The following is a 27,181-nucleotide window of genomic DNA, read 5'->3' as shown; positions in this document are numbered from 1 at the left end:
GTGTTTGTGGATTTTTATTTAACAGGTTTCTGCATGTGACTTCTCTGTCCTTCAGACACCCAGTCAGCCAGTGAGGAAGCACTTTCTTCACAGCAGCCAGACCAGATTCCCATTGTGGAGAAGAATGAGACCCATTGCCCTCAGAAGGTTAAAGAGGAGCAATTGGATCTCTGTATTATCCCAAACCAGGAGGCTGATTCTTCTGAGGATGTGAAAGTCAGACTTTCTGGATCAGAAACAACTACTCAGACTGACTACCAGCTGTTCCCAACTTTCAGCTCTATAACTGTGACACTGGACAACGACGATGAGTGGAATGGGAGTGATGGCTCCGTTTCACACTCATGTGGTCCGAGTCACGGCGGCGCTTCTTTTATGGCTCAGGAACAAGCGCAGAATGACAAGAGGGCTTGCCGTTTCTGTGGCAAGCAGTTCAAGAAGGACTCTGCTCTGATCAGACACATGGATGAGATTCACATGGGAGAGAGGGCCTTTAAATGCTCTGAATGTGACAAGAAGTTTGCTCGTAGGGATCATCTGGCTGTGCATTTAAGAATCCACACAGGAGAAAAGCCACACACGTGTTCTTTCTGTGGAAAATCATTTGCTCAAAGTTCAAATCTCAATGTTCACTTGAGGATGCACACAGGGGAAAAGCCATATTTTTGCAAATCGTGTGGCAAAATGGTTGCCCACACCTATCATCTCAAAACGTGTGGCATTACAGAGCCCACAGGGGTAAAGTCATTTCGCTGTTCGGTTTGTGGCAAAAAATTTCATACTGCTTCGAAACTGAAGGGACATATGAAGATCCATGAAGCATGGAAAGCGCATGCCACTGTGTAGTCTTTTACCTGATTACAAGACTGAATTGACATTTCATTTCTAAACATTCATTATTTGCTTCTGTGAACAAATCGGAAATGTAGGTGGTGATTCACTGGCCTGGAGCCTGACTCGCTCGCACAAGTCTTATGTCTGGAAACCAATATGGAGCCTCTTCAGGGGAAAAAGAAAAGCTGTCAGAAAAAAATGTCCTCTGCTTCAGACCACAACCTTTTGAGTCCAGTGATAAAAAATCTGGGCTGCAACCAATTAAAGGTTTCTTCATCGCGACTACAAGCAGCTAATGAATAATTGAACATTGATGAGAAGATTGTAGATTAAGGTGTGAGGTATCCAGCGACTGCTCCTCTTTGATGTTACAATCAATGAGGAGTCAAGCGACTGCAGCACTTAAATGGACTTGAAAGGATTGTTCTTGACAGTGTCATTGTGGTGTTTACTTTGTTGTGATTCCTACAAACTGGAGCTTTCACTGTTGAAGTTTTGTTGGTTTGATGCACTTCAGATCTCAGCCACAAGCAGCATGAACAAACTCATGGCTATCTTGCACTTACTTGTTATTGAAATAAAATATGTTTTTCTATTTTGTAATGATAAAGAGTGTATGTGATACTTGTTCAAGTTTGTTTTTCTTACTAATTTTGGATCCATGTTCATCCTTGCTTACTTGCACTTGCTCTGCTTGCTTAAGACTTGTTTCAAAACAAAAGCAACCCTAAACTGGATACATATCGTTCCTATGGGGCTCCAGCCCCTGATGTTTTCCCAAAAGCCCCGAATCTTATATGAAGTTTATAATATAACTTCCACTTGGTGTCATTTCTTCTCAGTCTCTCTGACTAGACCAGCACATCAATGGAGCTCTATTAGTACTGCACTGGGGAAATAGGCATTTATAGGTCGCCCCGACAACTTGCGGAGCATTCAGGCTTGATGCAAAATTCTTGATGGTGTCATTTTGGGCAAGCTGGACGAGCCATGAGGGAAAATGAGTAAGAGAGCAAGGGGAAAGGACAGGACAACCTGTGGACCAGGAGAGGAAGCAGGAATAGGTGAAGAGATGAGGGGAGTGAGAAAGGAGAGAAAAGCTGGAGTTAAGAGCAGAGAGGAAGAAAATATGTGATGAAAAACCAGGAGGAGAGGAGTAGAGAAGGAGTGAGAAGAGGACAGATGAGGAGGTCTGGATTTGAAGCAGAAGAACACCTTCCACAAATGGACTGAATGATTACAATGCACCAGTTATCTCTTTAAGGGTTGGATGGGTATGAAATGTGGTGCAACAAGATGTTTACTGTCACTATGGCAACAGAAAATTGATTCATAAATGTTTGTTTGAAAGTGGTAAATGTTAGGAAGATATTCACAAATGCTTTTCATTTATTTGTAAATTAATTCAATGTATTCACAGATATGTTTTTATTCGTGGAATTTGTGTACTTGCAGATCTGTTTTATATTTGGAGGATATTTTTGTGAGTTTACAAATGTGTTTTTTTGTATTTGTGGAAAGTGTTTTATATTTACAGATCACACATTTACTCACTGATTGTCTGTTTGCACAAATACCACTGAGACAAATCTACCTCCATAGACAGGAGATGAAAATGTGTTGACAAGATGGGATTGAATGCTGTGATGCTATTCCTTAAAGAAATTAAATGTCATTAGAGTAAATGTTTTTCTGTTGGCCTAATATTCAGTTCAGAGTATTGAAGACATTTACTTGGCCATGTTGTGGATCCACGTCGCAGCACATATTATTATGGTCTGGATTTAAATGCAGATTTTTCATCTAAACATTAAATCTGTGAACCAGCATAGTGCAACAAAAATAGGTGTCAAGATTAGTGATGCTATTTAAGTTAAATTCAAAATAACATCAGAATTTTTGTCATTGTCAGAATTTGTTGTGTTTTGGTTTCAGAATGATGGAGACAGAAAATATGATGCAGGCTCTGGATGATTTTTTTTCCTGGGCAACTATCATGTTTTCCCCAAATGATGTACAAATGGCTTGATACAGTAAATCATTTCAGTTTCAGTAAAGACTGAAGTTGCATGTTTACAATGTCTGGCTCCGCCCCTGATCCCAACCACATCAGAATAAACTAAGAGGTGTTGAGTCAAATCTCCCCAGTAGGTAACGCACACCATAGCCATGGACAAGAACGAAGATCGTCTATTTTTTTTTATTAAAGCAGAGTCACTCTCTGGTCTGCAAAGTGAACCCCGGATATTTCCCCAACCGCTCTTCGCAGCTGACTAATCATGGCTCCCAGAAAATGGAATGTAGTGAGCCCTCTCGACATTTTAAACATCCCAATTTAAACTCATCGGAGAATGATGGTGAGAGGTGATGGAGAGCGGAGCTGCGGCACTGACAGACAAGAAGTGACGAGACGGCAAAGTGAACAGGTGATGGTAAATTAAATAACGGCACACTGTAATGCAAGCTAGCAGTTAGCCCCGTTTAAATAGCATGTCAGTGTTTTTGACGGATAAACAGCGTTAGTGGCTTCACTAGCTAGCTTGTTGTAATGTTAATGCTAATCAGTGGCTGTGTTGTAACGAGATAGCGGAATGCGGTTGGGGTTGTAGGTTTTGCTCCTTATTTTTAAACCTAACGCACAGTGGATTATCCGCAAATAAGCTAGCTTTGCAGTTTCGTTAGCAGCTAATGTTCGTATGGTTTCATATGCAGCTGTTTAATTTCATGGCATGACACCAGACTGTCGTTAATCTATTGTGTAAAAATACCTGTTAGCTTATGCGGTAGTAGGCTAGTTCTTGTGTGTTTGTGTTAAAGGTTTAATATAGACACTAATCCATGATCCTGGAGTGGCTGCTGCAGGCGCAGGGCTTGGTTTGAACTGTTCGTCTAAGTAGCACAAAGCATCGGATAGTGTGTCATGTATCAGTTTACTGTCCGGGGCCAGTACTGGCTTCTTTTTCCACTCCAGGATCAGCACCACATAGAGCTGGTAATACCTCAGTTAGATGTAAACATTTGCCAGAGAAGATATATAAAGGGATGAGATTGTGCAATAGATTTTTAAAGTTCATGTTTTTTTCAGTATCCTCTGTGTGAAGCAGTTTCTTCAGTTTTTGACAGAGTCTGCAAAAAGTCTGAACTAAACCAAAACTAAATGTGCCTCAGGAAATCAATTTGTAACCAACTTATACTTCCATGTTTGCTTCCATTGTAACCTTTGTCAGACATGAAGCGGATACCTACATAATCTAATACTCTCTCATCTGCTTCACATTAGGGCTGCCTCACATTTGAGAAGCTGGAATGAGCAAATGTTTGGCATTTTCAGGGGAAATAATTTAATGATTAATTGATTATCCAAACAGCTGCAAATTGATCAACTAATCAGCTAATCGACCAATTGTTTTGGCTCTATATCACATAAAAAAAGTGATAGAACCAGCAATACAGAATATCTGTAAATCAATCTGTGAAATCTAAGATCCAGAATACATAAAACAAAACATGGAAATAAGCATTTTCAAAAAAGAATTGCAATTTGTAAATGGTGAGATCCTCAAACAGGTCAATTTTCAGTTTTTTAGTTTTCAGTGTAATAGTCTTCCATTCAAATTATTTTAGCAGTAAATCTTCAAACTAGTTATAGGAACAGTCAGATCTTACATGTCCGAGGGCCTCAGGCTGCACACAAGTTGTTAGAGGAGAATAGGAGAAATGTAATCTGTTGCCAGAACATTAAAAAACAAGTAGGCAAGTGATGTAAAGGTGCTATAAAATGAGTAATATTACTAACAGTCCCTTTGGTATTCTCAGTGTTTGTCCATGGAGGTGTTTAATATGCTGTCAGTATCCAATATGATGTCAAGTGAAGCTATCTTGAAGGTTTATGTAGGCATCAGGTAGCAAGACGATGTACTGTTTGCACTCATTCTGCATGCATGTCATGAGGACGTTGATCTCATCGTCGTAAATCTGCTCTGAGAGAAGAGCCTACAGACAAGGCTGCACCACAAATAACACCAAATCACCTGTAGTCTAAAGCAAAAATCATTCTGGCAGTGGTTTTTCACCAGCATTTATCTCCTGACACACTTGGACTCCCGGAGTAGACCAACTATCTTGTTTTGAGCAATTACCATCATCAACAAAAATTTTTTTTAATGTTTTCTCTGCTTGTTCATGATCTTCCTCTTCCTTTTCTTTTCCCTTTTGTCTCCCAGGTGCATGAGGCCTTCAGGTCCTGTTAGGTGAACACATGGAGCCATACATCATGCCCTTGCACTCCTCCTCTCCCCCTCCACTCGAGGATGATGGCGACGGGGAGGCTGGATCAGAGGAAGACGAGTTTGGAGACTTTGGGGGATTTTCTGTCGGGGTGTCCTGCTCCCCTCGAGGCTTCGCTGATTCAACTCGGCCAACGTCCAGCCTCAGAGAGCCTTCCCCTACCACAAAGCCAGCCACCCTTCAACCCAACTGCAGCTTTAATCACCCAGTTGAACAATCACAACCTGTATCCACTGTGAACTCGGGTTCCAGCAGACGGCAGATAGACATGGAAGGGCAGGATTGTAATGCTGAATCAAATTTGCACCTCACAAACGGATATGCTGAAGAAGACCACAACTCTGGGGCTTCCATAGCGGGCACTTGCTCTTTCAAGGAGGAGACGGGGTTTGCTGATTTCACCGTGTTTACAGAGCAGGCAGCACACCCCTGGTGCTGTGGCCTCTCTCCCATAAGCAGCACAGAGCAGTGGGTTGGCGGAGTGGAAGGGACAAACTTAGGCGAACAAATCTGTGATCCAGGTCATGATGTTATCATGGACTCTGAGCCCAGATCTCATTGTGCATATAAGGCAAAAGGAAACGTTTGCACTAAGGTCAAGCACTGTGAGAGAAGAGATGCAGCATCTCAGGACCACCATCAGCCTCAGGAAGCTGCAGCAGCTTCGGGATTTCCATCTGAACAACCTCGTCTCGGGGAGGAGGATGTAGGCGAGCACCGGGACAGTTTGAGGGAAAGAAGGCGCAGTTTAAATTCTTTACAAACCTCAGAGGTGCAGGAGGATGGAGTGTCGAAGAAAGACGGGGAGAAGAGTGTTTCTACTGCCCCTCAAACATTGAGTGTGTATGAGTCTGCTTCAGACGACCTGGCATCCTCCTGTGATGATTTGTCATTTGCTGACTTGGAACCAAATGTTTCATCTCTTGCTTCACAAGGTGATCAGACAGACTGGGACCAGACTGATGATGAGGATGAAGATCTGGGAAACAGCAGCATGGCAAATCTCAGCCAGTCTGAGGCAGAGAAGGGTTTTCATCACTGCAACCAACCTGCGACTCAGGAAACCTCTGCTACCTCCAACCAGTCACATTCTGTAACACATACAGAAGATGAATTTGCAGACTTCAATGACAGTAGCTATGAGCATCACAGGGACCAGGAAGGTGTACAAAAAGCTGATGTAAGGGTGCTGAGTCTAGGCAACTTACCACCGAGTGACAGCTTTGCAGATTTCTGCTCAGCGCCCACACAGGAGGATGGAGAAGGGTCATGGGCGGAGTTCCAGGATCAGAGGGCTCAGGAGGAGGGAAACTCTTGGACACAGGACAGAGACCAAGTCAGCAGCTTTCAGCCTGATGGGGACACAGAGGAAGAACAGAACAGGGAGGGACAGTATGGAGTTTTAAGGAGAAACAGCTGTCAGGTGGGAGACATTTCACTGAAAACTGTTGATAATTAGCAGGATAAAGTCGGAGGAAAAGTAGTTCCAGAAGGTGTCAGTTGTTTTACTTTGCAGGGCTTGTGATGGATTACTCTTTCTGTTTTCCTTTTATTATCATTATTTTTATTGCTTTTTTGTCACATCCCAAAAACATTTGCCAAAAGTTTCACGGACATCAAAACAACAATAAAACCGAGTGAAAAAGTAGGTTCATATTTCATATTACATTTGGACTGATCTTTTCCTCTTTCTTTTGTTTCCGGTCAGGCGTCACTGTCGTGCCGTATCCAGCAGCTCCTCTGGGCCAGTTTCCCAGAGGTAGTGGTCCCGGCGGTGGAAGGTGAGGAGAAGCCGCTGAGCCTCGGTGCTCTGTTTCACACCCGACACCTCCCTGAGGGTGAGGAGGAGAGGATGCCAGAACTCAGTGCTGCTCAGTGGTGAGGAAAACTTGCTGAATTAGGAAGATGGTGGCGATGATGATGGTGGATATATTAATAGTCTTTGACATTTTCACTTAAAAAGAACCAGTTTTACTTCAAACTTGGTAAATAGTGCTACTTCAGATGTTGTTCTTGTCATTTCAGATTTACTCTCATTTTCTTTCTCATGAATAGTTATTAATGTCTCTGTGTGTCTGATCCTGCTTTTAAATTCTCTCACCATTTCTCAGTGTGCAGCAGGGCCTGTGGTGGCCACACCAAGATGTCCACAGTGCAGTTGGCCTCCAGTTTCAGTGGGGTGGTTCTCATTCAAACAGGACTCTGCTCAGGTGCCTCGGTGTGGACACAAGGAACATTGTGAGTTTGGCAAAACATAAAAACTAGTGTTTATCAGTGATCCTAACAATATCTTCACCTGTAACTGAGTTAAAAGCTGAAACTATGACTGCAGTGATTGATCAATGCATTTGACTTGCAGTACGTGAGTACGGCTCGATCGTAATGAGTAATGCTATACTGCAGATTCCTAAAATGTAGAATCCAATGTTTTTATTTTGTATGTCTTTTCCCTCTGAAAGGTCTTCATCGGCATGAAGAAGCAGCCAGTGGCTGTTCCTGCTTTTGCTTCCAGCCTGGTGAGTCAGCTGCAGGAAATCGGAAGAAAATGAACTTGTTTTTAGTGGAAAGAAGCATTGTAACATAAGAATACCAATATCAGTGGTGTGTAATAGAAGACTATACAAAATGTATTCATTGTGTGAATACAACAATACAATACATGACAGCTTCAGTGCTATAAAGAGATGCTTTGTTTTGTCACTTTTATTTTTGCCACTTTTGCTTATTATAGGTTCTTTATTCTGTCTCCACTGTTTTATCATCCATCAGGGAATGCTAGAGCCCACCAAAGATTCTGTGCCAGCTGTCTGTTCTCCAGGACACACAGCAGTCACAGCACAGACACCTACAGGGACCCGAACCCCCTCAGCAGACTCAATGCGGGTAAACTGGTCTGTTTGATTTGATATGACTGATGTGAAAGGGACCAGAGTGTAACACATGAACACATCTAGATGGGATACTTTTATAAATGAAGTTCACTTCTCTCTCTGTAGGAGGCGCTCCCCTCCAGGCAGCTGGACTGGAGCAGCAATGGCCTTAGCAGCTCTCAGGACGGTACGTCCCCTCGCCGAGCCCCTCACTTCTGGGGCCGGAAGTAGACTACCAGCCAACACTTACACGGCTTCTTCTAATGAGCCCAAACTTTTGAGAGTTTACTCTGGGCTCCTCTGGACTCCTCCTCTCCTCCTCCAGGGCATGTGTGCTTCTTTTGATTTACACCGTGTTTCCCCTCAACACAGTCAGCTGTAGAGACTACATTTTGTGAAATAATGACTTTGTTATTCAGTTGAATTTCCTCTCATGAATAACAAAGTTACACCCAGTGTTCAGAAAAATCATGTTGTCGACAAACAAGAAACTATCAGAGGTATAAGATCCCACTGACCCAAAACTGGGACCAAAAATTAAACAGATGTGCAGCCAAACAGAAAAATGAACGTTCAGTTGCATTATTCCAAATCAATTACAGGGGAAACACTGTACTGGCTTCCCTTTTCTCCCTCCTTCAGTTATTCTAATGTCTCATCTTTACCTGCTGTCACCTTTTGGAAAGAATTGATCTCAGTATTTATCAGTCCCAGGTGTGAAGGGGAAACCCTGGGGTCTCTATCTTGCAGTGGTAACACTTGATATGGATGAAGGCTACTTGATTTAATGGATGCATTTATCCCAAGGATCATTTCTTATTTTATTTATTGGTGGCCACTGTAACTCTAACCCAGTGTTAATACTGGGATGTACCCTTTCCCCAGTGTATGGCTATATTACATACTCAGACTTAGCCCGTAAATCTGACAGTATCATCTAATTTTCTGCTTTATTTCTTTACATTTTTGATTGAAACTATTTATTTGTTCATATTTGCTTATAAAGGGTTTCATGGTGCCCTCAGTTATGTTAGTCAACTTCAGAGAAATAAAAAAAAAAGTTACTGGAAAAAGTAAACAACACGGATAAAAGTGTTATTCTTTGCTCAGGAAAATTTTACTAATTCAATTTAATTAGATTCAGATTTAGTACAGTAGTGTTTGTACAGACCTGGGTGTTTTTTTCCTACTTTATCCTAAAACATGAATTCTAACAGTAATCATGAAGTAGATCTAACCGACATGATGACAAACACAAAACAAAAGAAAGACCAGGAAAAAAGCAAAGAACAGGAGTTAGCATGTTGTTGGTGTCCTTTAACTTTTTTTGCAACAAATCTATAAACTTGTATGTTGTTGCAGTTAACATGCTGCCAGTTAAAAAAAGAAAAAAAAAGAAGTTAAATCTAAATATTTATTGACTTACCAAACAATAAAAACCACCGTTATCTGAATTTACTTTTTAGATCAGTGACAGACAGTGAACTCGGCAGAACAATCTGTGTTTTGAAGTGGGTAACATGAAAGTATGCTAAATAATGCAGTGTGGTTTAAAGCTGTGCCAAGAGACGGAAAGGAAATGATTAGCTAAAAAAAACTGAATTACCGTATTTGGTAAAAAAAGGACTTTTACTGTAGGAAATGTTTGCCTGACCGTCAGTTCCATGTTTGGTATTGCACTGTTGATTTGTCAGCATGTGGACATGTTTGTAGTATGCAGACACGTGGAGATGAGCAGCTGATAAGATAAAACTTAATTTACAAGTAATTTCCTAGAAGGCACTTAGTTGAGTCCATTGGTGTAGACAACACTGACATTTAGATTCAACAGAGGCACCTTCCTTTTTCTCCCCTATTTCCATTTATGTTCAGTTTCGAACTTCATTATTTTGATCCAGTCACACCATCAACTCAACCCAGACAGATGTTCAGTGATGAAATAACATAAAAGCATAAAGGCATCAGTATTGACACCAGACCAGTGTTGCAGTAATGACGTATGAGCAGCAGAGGGCAGTGAAAAGCTCAAAACATATTTACTGTATTTACTGTAGGAACAAAGTCAAACCGAGAAATCAGCCAGAAATACAAAGAACATGCACCACATATGTTTTAATAATGTGTGTTTGTTATATTTATTTCTTAATTTTGTTGATTTGTCAAGATAAAAATGGTGACACAGATAGGAAATCGAGTTTACGCTGCTTTCTGGTTTTTCTTTTTTACTCCTTTTGCAGTGAAGCATATACTGTATCAGCATGCTGAATAGGATAAAGTGTTTGATTGCAAAGCACCTCATTTTGAGAAAATAATTGATACCTGACATCCACTTTTTCAGTGTTTCGTTACCAATCAAAGGTGTTTCTACAACATTTCTGTAACTGCAATTACAGTATTTCATAATGAGTTGTGCCTTTATGCCAGCAATTATTTTCTTAAAACGACTTTTTTTCCAAATGGTGAAATTCTCTCTGGACCTATAGGTTGTCGTGTTTTTTATTTATTCAGATTTACTGCTCAAATCCAGATCAAATGCACTGCAATAAGGACTTGTGGGAAATCCTTGTAAATACTGAAATAAATCAGTTGATCGTTTCTGCTTTGTTTTGCCTCTTTTCCCTCAGCTTTTCTCTCTTGCCAGAAGCAGTATCACTTTTCTCCGTGGTTGAATGCAAAGCTGGAGTATTCAAACTGCTTTTTTAAAAACTAGATAAAGGGAATAAAACAGTTCAGATTTCCGAGATAATGCTAAGCCCACTCTTTTAAAGTTCAGTCTAGCTTGGGACAGCAAACATTTGACATGACAGCTAACGTCTAGATAAGATTTCTACAAATAAAATTACAAGGTTTCATATGTGAAAAAAAAATCCCTGTATAAAGCTCGACAAATTTGAAAATGAAAAAATCTGGCGATGTCGAGAGACAAGTGAGCGTCCAGCCTGCAGGCGTTGCCACCATGATGTCACTATTGGGTGTGGTTACAGATACCACACACATATGTCATGTTGGTTGTGGTCAGAGATGCAAACAGACTTAAAACATTCAACCAAAGAGGGAAGTGAAACATTTGCTTTTTAACCTGGAAGTTACTCTTCAAGGGAGTCTAACTTTTACATATTTGCATGTAATCAAGCAGGAAGTTGTACTTCAGAACTGACTTCTGCTGTATCTCGTGTGCACACTTCCTTTAAGGTTTTGCGAGAGTTGCATTCAAGAGGTTTCAACAAACAGTGAAATACTGGGGCACTTTGGACCCCTGTGATGTTAGTAATGTTATTACCATGTCAGTATTGTTTCAGTGACTTCATGCTGAATGGTGACTAAGACATGTCATGGTTAAGGGACCTTTGAACATGAATATAAAAAGACGTTGGACATCAGCTTTGCATTGCTTTGTTGAGCATCGTCTACTGTGCCACTCTCACTCTCTGTCTTCCTCTGTAAAAGGAGAAAACATCAGTCAGAAGAACATACTTAATCTCCTTTTATGAATAAGAAATCAAGCTCCCCTATACCTCATTACCCCATAACAATCCTCACCTGCTGTCTCCCCTTGCTAGCACAGGTTGCTCTGCTCTCAACCTGGATTGTTTTGGTCCTGAGGAGGAGAGCAGATCCAGCAGCAGCAGCAGCAGCAGCAGCAGCAGCTGTAACAGTCCTCCACCAGGTCAGCATGTGAAACTGCAGCATCTACATTTTATAAACTGTTCATCAGGTTAAAAGGACGATAAAACTGTCAAACAAGTCAGTATACTGTTGCTAAATTTAGCCTGTGTGTGAGTATGTGTCCTCTTTGACACTCAGCGGGTGCTTTGTCTCCTGTGTAACATGCTTTATGTGTGTTTGTTAAACACACTCACATGTAAAGGAGTTGACCGTGAGCTGTATGAGTTGACCATGAGCAAACTGGAAACTAGCAGTAACAGCTGTCACCTAGAGGATACTCTGAATCGCCTGATGTCCGCTGCAGAGAAGACCAGCACATCAGTCAGGTCAGCTCAGCTGTTACAACCATTTACTTTGAATATTTTGTTATTTATATCATTTTAAGGCATTCATACAATGAGCAAAAATCTAAATCATACAGGAGGATCTTGAAATACTCGTGCTGTGTTTGTGTTCTTCATAAGGAAACCCAGACAGCATGAAGAGCTGAGTGTGGAGGCTGGCAGGGTGATTGCTGGACTTCCTAACCTGTCCTTCATGAAGGCCAAGGTCCTCATGTTCCCAAGCACCCTCATACCCAAAGAAAGCAGTTCCTCAGACTTAATGTGATGTCCTCTCAACACACATTCATGCTCTACAAGTGCAGGATTGAAATACTCTATAGGATTGAGATTGATCTTCCTGCTTTGGTCAAAATACTCCACCTGCTGGCTATCTTCAGTCTTAACCCTAAAAAAATTGAGCTCTTAGTCAGAAAAGAGGCAGAATAACCTCATGTATATTATCTCATGCATGCATTTCAATGTACTGTAATCTGCAAGTATTACTCTTCTTAAAGTCAACACACACACACACATACACACACACTGATTCACTCTAGAGATTATTTCAGCAAAAATTAATTTAAATTGTTTATTATGGATTATTTATGTATTTATTTTATATAATATAATTATTATAATATTCTTGCACGTAGATGTAAAGAAAAGAAAAGTATTTTCCTTCTATGGAAATTTAAATTTTTTGAATTTCCTTTTTCTATGTTATGGTTATAGACTGTGAAACTGGTCATTTGATTCCAATTTTTTTAAATTTGGATTTTCTTTTTCCTTTTTTTTCATTATAATTATTCCACTAAATGTCAGTGGGGTGATTTGAGGACAGTGAAAATAAAACAACTGAAACTCCTCTAGTATAACTCATAGGCTACTTGTTACGCAGGTCAATCATGACTGTAATAATGTAGTGATTTCTGGGTCAGAACGGCTGCATGATGTGATCACATTGGCCTCTAGTCTCAATTTGTCTCAATTTCCATTTATAAACAAATGATGACCAGTGGAAAATGCTAATTATTTGGGATCCAAAAATTGGGAGGGGGGAAACACATACTTATATAAGTTGAAAGTGGAAACTGAATTGCATGTTATACTCGGAATTTAATTTGTTTCTAGCGATGCAATCAGTACGTGCATTTGTTGTGACCGTTATGTGAAATACGTGATGTGAGGACTGTGAATCTGAACACACTTACCTTGGAGGGAGTGCCTGTCATTTGAACGGCTCCGTCACCGGATGAGCACCCTTCCCTTCCTCCTCTGGGCCGGGTTGGTGTGTCTTCCTTCCGGCTTGCCGAAGAAAGTTGAGGGAGGTTCAGCGGCTACTGGGCTTTTACATAATGGACAGCCAGGGAAGGAAAGTGGTGGTCTGCGACAATGGGACCGGGGTAAGTATGCCGCCTTGGTTTGACGCGTTATCAATAAGTGCCTTTGTTTAAACGGCGCCGTTTATATCGAATGATTTGCTGAAACAGGAAGTGGGGGTGTCAGCGTCCAAGCTAGCTAGCGTTAACTGGGTGGGTAGCTAGCCAGCCAGACTGTTAGCCAGCTAATTTTCATTCATCCAGACTCTTCGCGGAAATAGCACGAAGAGTGGGTGTTATTGTCAGGATGAAAGCTGAATACAAAGCTCTGGGTGAAGCTATCACAGCTGCATACATCCCAAAAATAAGCAACGGCTCATTTGCTACCTACGGTTATTAAGCTACCGCAGCTAGCTAGCCTGCTAGCATGTAACAGCTGACTGTCTGGTTTATTCTGTCACTCATTTCAATGATTTATTTAACAAACGACGCGGACTTTGCAGATTCATTGTTTCTGTTGTGAATTTGGTTTAATTACCAAGCACAGCAGCTAGATATTTGTTCTGATTCTCAACAATAGGTATGTGTTACGTTAGCTAGGCCGTGTCAGGTGAATAGAGGAACCACCTTTAAACTGTTTTATCCTGTGCAGCAGCAGCTTTACTGAGAGAATTGTCTTTTTAGTTAAGTCTGTAGACCTTGAAAAGATCACAGAGAGTAAGCAAGTACATTTTCCCCAGTTCTGTACTAAAGTAGAAATTTATGGTGCTTGTATTTCCATTTTCTGATGCTTTCTACGCATATCTCATTACATTTTAAGGTGGGAGGGAAATTCTGTATGTTTACTCCACTATACTTATTTTTATGGTTATTTTTCAGGTCATATAGTCCAGTCAAATTGTATTTATATAGCCCCAAATCACAGATTTGCCCCAAGATCCTTAAAATAAACGAATGAAATCCATTATCCCAAGATTAAACTGGTGGCTCCCAACCTGTTAGGCTTTTGGCCTTCACAAAAGTTTTGTACATTTCAAATGTCTGTGAGTTGTTAGCAGCTCCACCAAAGAGACATTTCCTCTCTACACTTCACACATGGTATCATTTAAATAACAATTTGAAACTGCAAGAGGTAAACCACTGGACTAAATGTTAACTGCATAGAAAGCAGTTAAAACTAGCTCCCCCTCAATCAGCTGCATGAGTAAAATTCTGCTTACAGATTGGTGCATCAGTATTAATGATCTAATAATGTCAGAATTAATTAGTCACCCTGCAGAAGGGGTACATTACTTTTGATCCTTCAAGTAAATTTTGCTGAGGATATTTTTGCACTTTTATTAAAAAAAAAAAAAAGAAAAAAAAGTAGGCTTTTGAACACAGGACTTCTATATGTAATGGAGTATTTTTCCAATTTGGTATTTTTCCATCTTCCACCACTGGACCATATTGCGTGTAGTTTACACTTATGCATTTGCCTGTAATCTGCTTGGTTTAGTGATTAATTCAGGACCTTTGACAGGTTGAGGTTGACAAACACTGTAGGAAGTTGACGGTGTGCAAGAAGTGTTACAAAATAGTCTACACCAAAGTGGGAAATAACCACCAGCCCAAAGTTGGTGCATCTGCATGTATAAGGAAACAGCTTGGTGGTCTTTTTGTCACAACCTAGCCAGCTGGTTTAATAGTCCATTAGGTTGGTAAATGTAGGGGATTTTTCAAGCAGCTGTGGTTTGTAGACAAAACAAGCAGTTTTTACTCCATCTAGCTTATACAGTAATATTCTGTACACTTTGCTGATCTGTGTTTATGTTTAGTAATTATTCATTGCAAATAGGTAATATTGCTTCTGTTGGAGCATAGGGACTTCCTGTTTAAACCTTGTCAGCAGTTAAAGAGGATGTTGGCTCAGCGTGTTACTGACTAATAAGGCTTTTTTCAGATGTGACTTTTACAAGAGCATTGTGCGAAGCCAGAAAAAAAAAAAACTGAACCTGTGTTAGGTTTGAATTGAGAAGCCAAGAGGAAGTGAGAGAGTCTGAATAGCGGCCACATATGTCACTTACACATTTTCAGCGCCCTGATGCATGCTGTTTCACATCATAGTCCACTGTAAAATCTGACAGTTTAGCTTTGTTTTGTGCATCTGCAAGCAGACAGACAGCAAACAGATTTGTTTGGTTTACTGGTAAATTTCACTGTAATTCACCATGAAAGGTGAAGTAGTTTTGTGAGATACACACACAGCAGCTGATTGCTGTGGTTCACCTCGCCTTCTACAATCTTCAACCAGATTCCTTTGTGGGGGCAGGGCTGTAGAAGGCTACCTGCACTGATTCTGAAATTTTACCATAAGTAGTTAAATACTGCTTGGTGGATCATCTTTGAATTTACTCCTTCACAGTCGCTGTATGGAAAAAAGTCTCAAGTCATGTTCTTTCACTTTTACATGAGGTTGTTTGAGGTCATGATACAAATAGCACAAAATGTAGAATCTAAACCACCCAGAGTATATTGTCAAGTTTCAGTTCTAATGCAGCGTAAATGCTCTCTTTTCCTGGTCTTCAAAGCTGCTTACAGTTATATAGTTCTCAGTTATTCGATGTTCAAGTGTAGCTCAATATAATGACCAGTAAATTCTTTGACCTGCTTGGCATTTTTGTTTACATAGCACTAATAATTGTCTCTATAGTTAAGGATTTGTTGCAAAATGTTTTCACAATGTGAATAAATATTCTGGTATTTGATTGTATAAATAATCTTACAATTTTTTTAATTTACTACTATCAACACAAGTGATTTTAAAATTTTGAAAAGACAGATTTGAGGTACCGAATTTATAACTAAACACACAGATTTTCTGGGCTGCACTGGTTGCTCGTCTGGTTAATGATATACCATTTATCAAGGCCGAGGCCTTACCACAGCAGCCCATGTTTAAATCCAGCCCGGGCCATTTGATGCATGTCATCCCCTCTCTCTCATCTGCCAAACAATATCTTTAAAAAAAAAAAAAAAAAATTGAAGATTTTCTACCATTGTGCTGGAGGCTAAAGCAGATATTAACCACAGATGTTCATACATATTCACACATACGTACATAAAGGTTCCAGCATTGAAGCATCTGTGGTTACATTTTTCTTATCTCAGACAGTCTAAATGTCAGTTTGACCCACTGTTATCAGCAGGATGACAGTAATGGTCTCTTGCTGTATTGCACAGCTTATCTCATCAGCATTTAAATGTATTTCCTAATCACTTACTCTGTGCTTTTCCTGTTCATTTCTTCTTAGTTTGTCAAGTGCGGCTATGCAGGCTCCAACTTCCCAGAGCACATCTTCCCTGCGCTTGTTGGGAGACCCATCATTCGCTCAACGGCCAAAGTGGGAAACATTGAGATCAAGGTACAAGATGGTCCACCTGATGTTCCTGGAATGATTGCTTTATTTGACCAGAGAATCTTGATTTCAAGTGCGAACATGGTCAGGAAACATGTGATAAGACAATGAGTGAAAAAGCAAAATATGAAATCACATATAATAGAGCAAAGTAATTTCCTAATATAAGCACAATATCAAAGCCACAGGCTGTCTTAAGTTGCCTGTAAAAGAGGATATAATTTTGTAGTAAGCTCTAATAAGAGTTAGCAGCTGAATTCGGCTCTGATATCTGTTAGATAACAGAATCAGTCCTATAACCGCAAATCCTATCAGCTTGTTGTAGATGTCCTCCAAGTATAAATAAGATCTCAAGTGCATTCCTGCAAGTATGAAATCTTTGAATCAATACTGTAATTTGTCTAAAGATCAGTTCACTCCAAACGAAAAACGTCTCCCATTATTTTAGCATGAATCTCTACCTCTGTCCTGTTCTTTCCAATTCTTTTGTTTATTTATCTTTTTTTCATATATCTACCTTCCTCTTCCTCCATGTTTTGTTCCCCCACGATGAAGTAGAATGCCCAGAAGATGGTAAGTTCAGGTTGGTGTGTGCCTCCTGTTCTTGCCTGCTCCAGAGAGTTGTGTCATGTTTTGATCTCAACGGAAAATTAAGCTCTCTTTCTTTATTTTTATTTTTTTTGTCCTGTGTCTTCATTTGTTTTCTTTTTATCTTTTTTTACTCACACAATGACTCCATTCTTCAACATCCCAACCAGTTTGCTGTTTTTTAAGCGTCGAGTTTGAGTGGTGTTGGCCAAATGAGTGGCACAGAGTTAGATAGATATACAGCACCTCATGTTAATGCACTCCTTTCTCCAGGCTAAAAGTGTTGCAGAATTGGCTGTGATGAATCATAGGCCAGCTGTTATCAATGGAGTGCTAAAAGAGATTTTGGACCAGTTCCATTTTCAGAGTCTCTGATCTGCTGGTGCATCCTGACAGCTAACCCCCCCCCCCATCCTGCTGCTATTTGTGCTGCTATTTAAGGACTGAAATAATCACAACAGTTTTTAGCTAAAAAGAACTTAAAATGTGAGCAGGCAGAAAGTTTGATGCCAAATGTTAAATGTTCGGTATCTGTATGCATCACAGATCTGTTCTTCTTTACCATTCTGAAACAATGTGCATATCTCATCAAAGTGATGTCTAGATATGAAGTTGCTTCTCTACTCTGCCGGTGTTTCACCTTTTACAATTGCTGAGGAAGTGTTCACACTCAAGGATGCATGGCAGGCAGCTGAAATTTAGAGACAGAAGCACATCTGTTTTTCTTTTTACTTTTTTATTTTTATTGAGACCACATGGAGGCGATGCCTGTGACTGGTACTTTGTTAATGCCAAAGCACACAGGATGAACCCATAAAATGGCTGCCTTCAGTAGGCTTTTGATGTCTCCAAGTGGAACGTGAGATGCTTGACTGTGTGGCTAACAGTGAGCTCTAACCCAGCGGTTGTTTACATTGCCAGGCTGCCTTGCATGCAGCTAGTTGAATGGTGCTAAAACAAGTGGTTTACTGTAGCTAGAGGGAAGTGTTTCCAGGTGTGAATGCATGGAAAATAATGGCTTGTTATGCATGCTGGGTTTTAAAGTAAAGAGCTACATAAATGCACCTGACAGTTAACTCGTCTTAAGGTGAGTGACAAATAGATGATGAGTTTCTCTGATTTTAGCTGACCAGCAGGCTGAGGGGAAAGTTGAAATCACTGATTTTATTGCCCAAACCAATACTTGTTGCTCATCCCTATAGTTAGTGACACTGACTGATCCTAACTGGGCTTCAGAAATGGAGGGCTTTGCTGTCTCACTTCTAAATATTTATGTGGGTTGACATTTGACCTCTCCCTTCAGGACCTGATGGTGGGGGACGAGGCCAGCGAGCTGCGCTCCATGCTGGAGGTCAACTACCCCATGGAGAACGGCATCGTCAGGAACTGGGATGACATGAAGCACCTGTGGGACTACACCTTTGGCCCAGAGAAGCTCAACATCGACTCCCGCAACTGCAAGATCCTGCTGACCGAGCCCCCCATGAACCCCACCAAGAACCGCGAGAAAATCATCGAGGTACGTTGAAATTTGTGTGTGTTGTTGTAGTTGTGTGAGGGTAAAAGAAGAAGGGGAATCGGCTAGCTTATAGCTGTCTCTGTATCATTGATTTGATATTTGATGTTACAATAGACTCATTCTCTATATCCAGTTAATCAAAGTAATGATCTTATTGGTTGTTAACCTCTACTGTTTCTTTCTTGTCACTATAATCTTTATAAAGCGCCACTATAGGTCTACAGTGTCTACAACTTGCAGGCTCATGCTGCTTCTTGAGCAATGATTGGCTGTGTGTGGTAGTCTGAGAGATATCTCAGTCAAGACAGACAGGCCCTTTCTAAACTTGAATATCCCTTTAATAGAACAGTACACCTTCAAAACTGCTACATGTCATTAGAAGAAAACACAATCAGCTGTTGTGGAAGTGCCTCTGTGAAATGTGTTACTTCTGCAATGTGCTACAGGGATATTTTTGCATGTACTTTTGTGCAGATATCCTGTACGTATTGGCTTTTCATCAGCAAACAAGTATTCTTACTGTCTGATGTTTACTGACCTTTCCTGCAGGTGATGTTTGAGACCTACCAGTTTGCAGGAGTCTACATTGCTATTCAAGCCGTGCTGACGCTGTATGCCCAAGGTAAGAAGACACACATGCATGTTTGGGCTGCAAGTTGAAACAAAAATGACTTCTGCAGTTTCTTCATCACAAAAACTTTGTAGGTGTTTTTCTATTTAACCAAAACCTCTAAACCACAAACTAGATTTACCCCAATAGCTGGGTGTTAGAACTCGTTGCTTTTGTCTTTCGGTTGTCACCCTACACCACCAAACAGAATTAAAGTGTGTAAACATTCTTGTGTGGCACTATTTAACTCCCATACCTTTGTCAAACAGTTTGTTAAAAGATTTGTTTCAGGGATCTACTTTGATACCAGATATGATAGTCTTTGTGCCAGAAAGTCTGGACAGTCACATGAACATCACTTTGATGTCCCAGTGACAGACACGATATCCTGATGTCATGTGACGTGTTCTGATGTGTTAAACTCCACCTGTGCCTGAAGCAGGATCACATGAACTCTGAAAGTTAGTATCGACTGTTGAACACTTTTTAGCAGCTACATTAGATGTGTTATCTTTCCGGGTTTTTTTGTGTTTACCCAGCTGACTAACAATGATAAGCCCAAAACTCACACTGGATAAACCTTAAATACAAACACAGATTAACTTGTGTGTGCGTGTGTGTGTTTTAGGCCTCCTGACTGGTGTGGTGGTGGACTCAGGTGACGGTGTGACACACATCTGTCCAGTGTATGAGGGCTTCAGCCTCCCCCATCTGACGAGACGCCTGGACATAGCAGGCAGGGACATCACCCGCTACCTCATCAAGGTATCCAGTCCTTCAGAATAGTCTCAGTGACTCGGATTAACAAAGAACACAACAAAAACTAGCAGCCAACTTGTTCTTGTTTAAATAGATATATCAGGGGATCTCAATAAGTAACTCCGCAAAACAAAAAGCTTCCTGACCCTCCTCACCTTCTATGTGCTTTTTTCTTTTCTGTTTCCTTGTTCTGTTTCTGCCTCTCTGGGTGCAGTTGTTGTTGTTGAGGGGTTATGCCTTCAACCACTCTGCAGACTTTGAGACGGTGCGCATGATGAAAGAGAAGCTGTGCTACGTGGGCTACAACATCGAGCAGGAGCAGAAGCTGGCGCTGGAAACCACCGTGCTGGTGGAGTCATACACGGTAGACACACGTTTTAATTTTCAACATAATAAAACAGCAATAATATAGCTTTGTTTTAATAATAACTGACAGGCACAGGGCATCAGTGCACAGGTTGTTGGTACATTCACTCCATAAATACCTACAGTGGAAGCTTATTATGTAAAATGGTGTTTGTTGATGTTAATTTCCCCAGGTGTACAGACACAATTGCCAGAGTGAAACCAGATCTAGAAATTAGTTGCTGCCCTCACATGGACATTGTGGGCATTGTTCAATCGGTTGGCCTTTAAATATGGAGGAACATCACTGTCCCCGTGTCTCCTACTGTCTCCTGTCTAATATGTGTGCTGTAAAACGATAATAAAGAAAAACACAAGATGAATTAGACACATGAGATCAAGGAAACCAGTTGGGACACAGTGAGACTGAATATGAGGATAAAGAGGGCAGAGAAGGGGGTGTGTGAATAACTGCTGAGAAACACTGAAATTACTGTGGAAACGGGGACATACATATGAGACACGTTAAGCAGCTGTTTTTCAGGTTGGGCGTTTTTACTTAGACACACAACACATTTCCAGCCCTCTGGGATTCTCGTTTTTGTTTCGTTTACTTTTTTCTTTTTTCTTTTTTTAATGTAAAATTTGTTCTTTTTGTGCACGCCACATGCACACAAGTTTCACCTTTCTGCTTAAAATAGCATCATTGTATAAAGAATCTCTCCCAAAGGGTTTGTTATTCACAAGTGGCAGTATTTTGAAGTAATCAAAACTAATGGGGTAACTGAATCTGTTTCTGCACTGAGCTAAGTAGACTACCACATGCCCATTGTTGGCTCTGTTAGACAGGGCAGTGCTGCTGACTAACTGTTTTCTCTGGGACTCAAACATATGGGGGTGCAGTGCTCCACCACCAGACTTGCTTTTCTTTCCAAGGCCTTTTCCCTGCAGAGGGAACCACAGAATCTAAACGCAGGACCTGAAGTCTGTGTTAACTGCACGCCTTACCGAGCACATGTTGTGTCTCAGAGCTCACTGTGACCATGTGTGTTTGGGTTAGTGTAGGCGAGTGAGTGTGTGTGTAGGCGTGTGAACATGTATGTGTAAGTATCGTTTTGTGTGCATGAGTGTGCCGAAACAAGGAGGGCAATGTAACTGTGGCCGAAGGGCCCTGAACTGCACGTTACATCATTTCCTGTGCAGCCACATTGCGGCTGAGGCTGGGCTGTGCTTCCTCCCACTGCCCTCAGCTGAATGAAGCCTTTTTATAGTCACACACATTCACTCTACTCACTTTGGAGCCTACACTCTCTGTGCTTTTACTTGCTATACAATAGCATCAGAGTCTTGAGGGATTTTGTTTTCAAAGTGTAGTAAACATAAACTTCTCTTTTATAAAAAAAAAAAAAAAAAAAAAAAAGAGGTATTGAGAAGTCAGGACTTCCTCTCATACTCTGCAAACAGAGTATCTTGATCCTTACATTCAAGATTTACACTCTCTGTTGAGTCATACATTAAATCCTACCTCTTCAGTGGTGTCATACTTCTTTTTTTTTCCTTCTCTTTTAATCTCATCCCTCCCACACATCTCCAGCTGCCAGATGGTCGTGTGATCAAGGTGGGAGGAGAGCGGTTTGAGGCCCCTGAGGCTCTGTTCCAGCCCCACCTCATCAACGTGGAGGGTGTCGGAGTGGCTGAGCTCCTCTTCAACACCATCCAGGCGGCTGACATAGATACCAGGTGAGGCCAATGTGCACAGATACACTGCACTGTACTGAGAGCAACTTAGTGTTTCCACTCCAACACACATTGATACCCAACATACACAGATTTTGTTGTGTTCATGTCGAGTCACTGAGGGACTCAAATCTGTCTTGAAAGTACATTTTCGACAATTGTGGACGAAGAATACGACAATATGCCCGACGGGAGGGAAACTAGCAAAATGACTTGTATGATTTTAAGATGCTTCTCTTCCTGGTCTGCATGTTGACGGGTCTCACCCTCTTTGTGTTTTCCCGTCCTCAGGCCTGAGTTCTACAAACACATCGTGTTATCAGGAGGATCCACCATGTACCCGGGCCTGCCGTCTCGGCTGGAGAGGGAACTCAAGCAGCTGTACCTGGAGCGCGTGCTCAAGGGAGATGTGGACAAACTTTCGGTGAGAAGCCGATCCACAACGCCACTTCTGTAATGATACTGTTGACTGTGTCAGAGCGTTACGGAAGTTCATCTGAGCTAAAACTGCTCAGATGTGGTTTGCAGAATGACTGTGACTTTTAAAACTCGTCATACAAGATTAATTTTTGCCCAAATTAAAATTTGGTTCATGTCAATTGTGCTGCAACCAATGCAATGCAAAGTTGACTGAACTTACTGGTACATTCAGATGAGCTGGTCTGGCTTTACTGCTCCAGGCTTCTCAGTTGGTGTGGATGAATATTTCCAGCTGATTCTCAGTTTGTTTAACTAGGCCTGGGTGGGGTTTGCCACATGTGAGAGAGCAGTAAAGTACCAGAAAGGTACAACATCCACAGGGAACATATTTGAGTCAGTTTAATGAGTAAACTGTGACTGACACCTGACAGTATCTCCTTTGTCCTAACGAGGAAGTCGCACACACTTGAATTCACAGTAGAATAAATGAAACACCTTTTTATTTGTGCTGCTACTATTTGAATACATTTGCAAGGTTTAGGAACAAAGTTTATGAATATGCAACATCTCAGTCTGGTGCATTGTACACAAATCACCACCAGGCGGTGCCAGAGACTAATAGACATTCATTTAACTTAATCAGAGCACAACACTTTAATCACAACATATTTAGGGTTCACTTCCCAATTATAAATATTTGTTTTGGAAAAATATCACTACATTACATTTCCATGTCAGTATCCCAAATACACAGACTGGCTTTGTAAACAAAGGACTACAGATGACTCATAAGTTTAATAGCAAGTCATTATGTACTTTACTTCTCTGCCCACAACTGCAGCCGGCCTCGCTTTCCTCAAATTGTTTATCTCATTCTCCAACGGCAGTGCGTGTTTTTCACTTATGTTTCGTGAAAAGTCACACACGTGTTACTTTTAATGAAATGTGTTCAGTCTGTAACAAGACATCTATCTACTTAGATAGATCCCCATAGACCCAAGGTCATATTTATACTAAATACTAAAACCCCCCGGAGGCTCGGAAGATGGCCGATTAGTTGTTTAGTCTCTCATATAGAGCGGAGGCTGTGGTCAGCTTCAGTTCATGTTGATTACACTAAATTCAAACATGTTGGGGAAAAGAAGCATCAAAACATCCACTTAAAACTTTTCAAGTCATTCCTGTTGCATATTTCACTTCCCTGCTATTCTCTGCTCCATCTGATCTTCCAGACTTTCAGAATGAGGATAAATACACCACCTCAGTTTGTAGCTTGCACCTTTTAGCTGTTTGTTTGTTGCTGCAGCTATGTTTAGACAGCTAGCCACGTGAGCAACAAATAGAAGCTGCGTCTTTCGCCCTATTTGGTGAAAATATGAGTGTTTGGACATACTGAGCGTGCAGACGGTGTAGAGAAGTGGGTTATGTTGCAGGAACGGTTTGAATGGTGTTTCCATTATAAAATCTTGGAGTAAATTGTATCAACCATGAGGTGAAGATGACCACAGCTGTCGTGAAGCCACCATTCAAGCTGGTTTTGAGCAAATTGTCATTGCACTAATCAATATTTTTACATAAACAATGGGTTAAATGTCTGTGTAATGTGACAGGTATCGCTCGTAGCGGCAAACCCACAGAGAATCAGCACTTGACCCTGCATTTCCCCTGAGCTCTACAGAGCCTTTTAGCATCTTTAAGCTTATTGTTTTGGATTTACAACCCAAAAGAGTGTTTTGGTTCAGGTTCACTGCTCACATTAGTGGTTTCTGCGGACAGCAGGCAGCTGCTGTCAGTTATCTCCCTCAGGGGATGGTGGAGACAAAAACAGTTAAAATGAGACTGAATATTGACTTTAGTTTCAGTCTCTCAGTATCTGCTTTATGTTTAAATTGCTAAATGTTCTCCCAACGATTATAAGCTGATAATACTTACTAATCCTAAATCTATTAATACAAGTGGTAGAAATGTTCACACTGCATGTCCTTAATGCCACATATGCTGCTAACGTCCTCATAGCGAGGGTTTCATATACATTATGTCCCTGTTAAAACAGTATACACATCTTTTAGGTGTTACTGTAAATATTGGTCCCTCTAGCGGTTTTATTTTACTGTTCTGACTTGTTGCTATCTCTGGTCGAGCAAAGCTGCCTGGGGCACCGAAATTATGACAGTTGTTCTCCAGTTTGCTGTGGCAGCGATTACAAATGTTTTATTTTAATGTACAAGCACAATGTTTATGCATCTGGATCAAACTCTAATGTTGTCCAACCTGAAACTGGGAAAAAAGCTCACACTGACTAGAGACACATTAAGATCTGTATCATGTCTGAGGGGAGAAAAACAAAACAATGGGCCACTTTGAGCTGCAGTGTGAACACCGCCCGAGCCACAGGTCTTGTCTTTGTTACACAGGATCTTCTCATACTGTACGTCTCTTTGTCCCCTTGTCTTGTAGAAATTTAAGATCCGGATCGAGGATCCTCCCAGGCGAAAGCACATGGTGTTCCTGGGCGGAGCCGTGCTGGCCGACATCATGAAGGACAAGGACAACTTCTGGCTGACCCGGGAGGAGTACCAGGAGAAAGGAGTCCGCGTGCTGGAAAAACTCGGAGTCACCGTCAGATAAAGCACTGAACGGACAGACCACGCATACACACACACAAATACACACATATACATGACATGCACACACTTTCCCCCCTCGCCCCCATCGCAGAGTATATAACTATTTATCCCTCTTCTCTCTTTCGGCTCTTGATTCTCCTCAAACATCAAAGGGAGTCGAGCCGTCACCTCCCCGCTCTCCTCCTCTCTCTCCTCTTTGCCTCTCTTCTCTCCTGGTTTGGGATTGGTTCACACTTTTCCTCGCAAGCCCTGATTTCCACTGGAACCCCTCCTTTATTTTAACTAGGAATAGAAGGGTAAATGTTGCCCCGCTGGTGTATTTTGGAGCCTGATTTTCATTGAGTGCTGGTGGAGAAGGTTAAAACCAGAGCGGGAAGTGTTTTGATGTGAATTAGTTTTGGCAGGTAAAGCCACCAGCCACTGCAGCGAGTGGTCCAGAAAGTTTAGTTTTCTCCCTTGATTAAATATCCGGAGGGGATTAATTGATGCAAAGTTTCTAATCAACTCATAAGCGTCTGTAATATCACAATCAGGGTCCACCACAAACAGCCACGGGCCGCTTTCAGCATCTGTTCCAGGTGAGCGAGAACTGATCAGTTTTATGTCGGTTTTTATAAATGATATCATGACTTTTCTTTTCTGGGAGAGGGATTTCTTTTCTTTTTCTTTTCTTTTTTTTTTTGCTTTTTTCCTTTTTTGTTGGATGTATGAGCTCATATCTTTAAATCAGAATTTTTTTTTTTTTTCCATTGACTTTTTTCTTTTGTTGCTGTGCACTACTACCATTGTAAATGGAGTGTATTGTGGTAACAGAAGTTCCTCCATGTTTTTATGAAGAATTGATGGTTGATTTATAAAGGGACAAATACGCAAAGTAGAGGCCCCTGAGCTTGACATCGGTTGTGTGACGGTACTTTGGGGTTTGTGGGCGGTGAGACAATGACGGGACGTGGGTGGAGCGTTTTACTATTTGTTCCTCATCAGACCGCCTCGCCGCTGCCTCCTCTCCGGGTGTAAATCTAAAGCTTGAATGAACGGGTGTGAGCAGTTGTAGCAACATTCGACTGCGATCCCGCTATAGTCCCTCACCTGTCGTGTTCCTTCAGGTTCACCGAAGCGCGGAGGCAGTCGCAGGTTGACGATGAGATCGATTTGAATCTGAGCGCCGAAAAAACGGATAAAAATAAAACGGTATTTTTTTTTTTTTCTTCGAAGTCGAAATGCTGTTGAGATCATATTTAAGTTCTCCAGTCTTTCTCTCCCAACGGTCGACTTAATGATTTCTGGAGGCACTTCTATTTTGAGTATGATAAATGTGTATATATTTTTTTTTTTCCTCTTTCCATGAACGTTTATCCAGTGCCAAGTGCAGTTAATGTTAACTGGATCTCTTATGTTTTAATGTCTTTCTTTTTGTCAGTTTTTGTTTTTATTTTCCTGTGTTGTTCATAGCATAACTGCCTAACGCTGATTTAAATAAAGAAAAGTGATTTATAAGGATTACTGTGTGGCAGGTTTTTTTTTGTTTTGTTTTTTTTTTGTTTTAATTAACGGAGTTGTTTGAATAAAATATGATGCAACTGCAAATCATGAACATAGTGATATCAAAAGACCTGTTCCACTCAGAATACATAATTTAGTGATCCATGATTCAGGCATTTTACAGGACTGTAGTGCTGCAGCTGACAATTATCTTTAAAACGATTCATTGCTCGACTAATTGATTTACTTTGTTTTAAAAAAACATAGTGTAAAAATGGCCATGACATCTCCTCGGAGCTCAAATTGATGTTTTCATGTCTTATTTTTTCAGACCAACACACCAAACTCCACAGATCCTCATTTTACAGTGAAATGAATTGACATTTTTGCTTGAAAA

The 27,181-nt window shown here is 41.0% G+C and overlaps 2 protein-coding genes across 2 annotated transcripts; both read left to right on the top strand.

Moving 5' to 3' along the window:
• The first annotated feature begins 3,180 nt into the window (after positions 1–3,180).
• aftph (aftiphilin) lies at positions 3,181–10,586 on the top strand. Its single transcript, XM_022752826.1, has 7 exons — positions 3,181–3,260; positions 5,058–6,544; positions 6,830–6,999; positions 7,233–7,359; positions 7,581–7,637; positions 7,891–8,004; positions 8,118–10,586. Exons 2-7 carry the CDS (start codon positions 5,093–5,095, stop codon positions 8,220–8,222), a joined length of 2,025 nt encoding a protein of 674 aa, XP_022608547.1. The 5' UTR covers positions 3,181–3,260; positions 5,058–5,092; the 3' UTR covers positions 8,223–10,586.
• Positions 10,587–13,269: 2,683 nt separating this feature from the next.
• On the top strand, positions 13,270–26,802 carry actr2 (ARP2 actin related protein 2 homolog). Its single transcript, XM_022752851.1, has 9 exons — positions 13,270–13,383; positions 16,593–16,703; positions 18,589–18,804; positions 19,354–19,426; positions 20,043–20,179; positions 20,388–20,537; positions 22,113–22,258; positions 22,547–22,679; positions 25,133–26,802. Exons 1-9 carry the CDS (start codon positions 13,336–13,338, stop codon positions 25,301–25,303), a joined length of 1,185 nt encoding a protein of 394 aa, XP_022608572.1. The 5' UTR covers positions 13,270–13,335; the 3' UTR covers positions 25,304–26,802.
• Positions 26,803–27,181: the final 379 nt, after the last annotated feature.

This window comes from Seriola dumerili, unplaced genomic scaffold (genome assembly GCF_002260705.1).
Source record: "Seriola dumerili isolate Sdu_G_001 unplaced genomic scaffold, Sdu_1.0 BDQW01000187.1, whole genome shotgun sequence".
NCBI classification, from domain to species: domain Eukaryota; kingdom Metazoa; phylum Chordata; class Actinopteri; order Carangiformes; family Carangidae; genus Seriola; species Seriola dumerili.
This window is presented reverse-complemented; position numbering and strand designations above follow the sequence as displayed.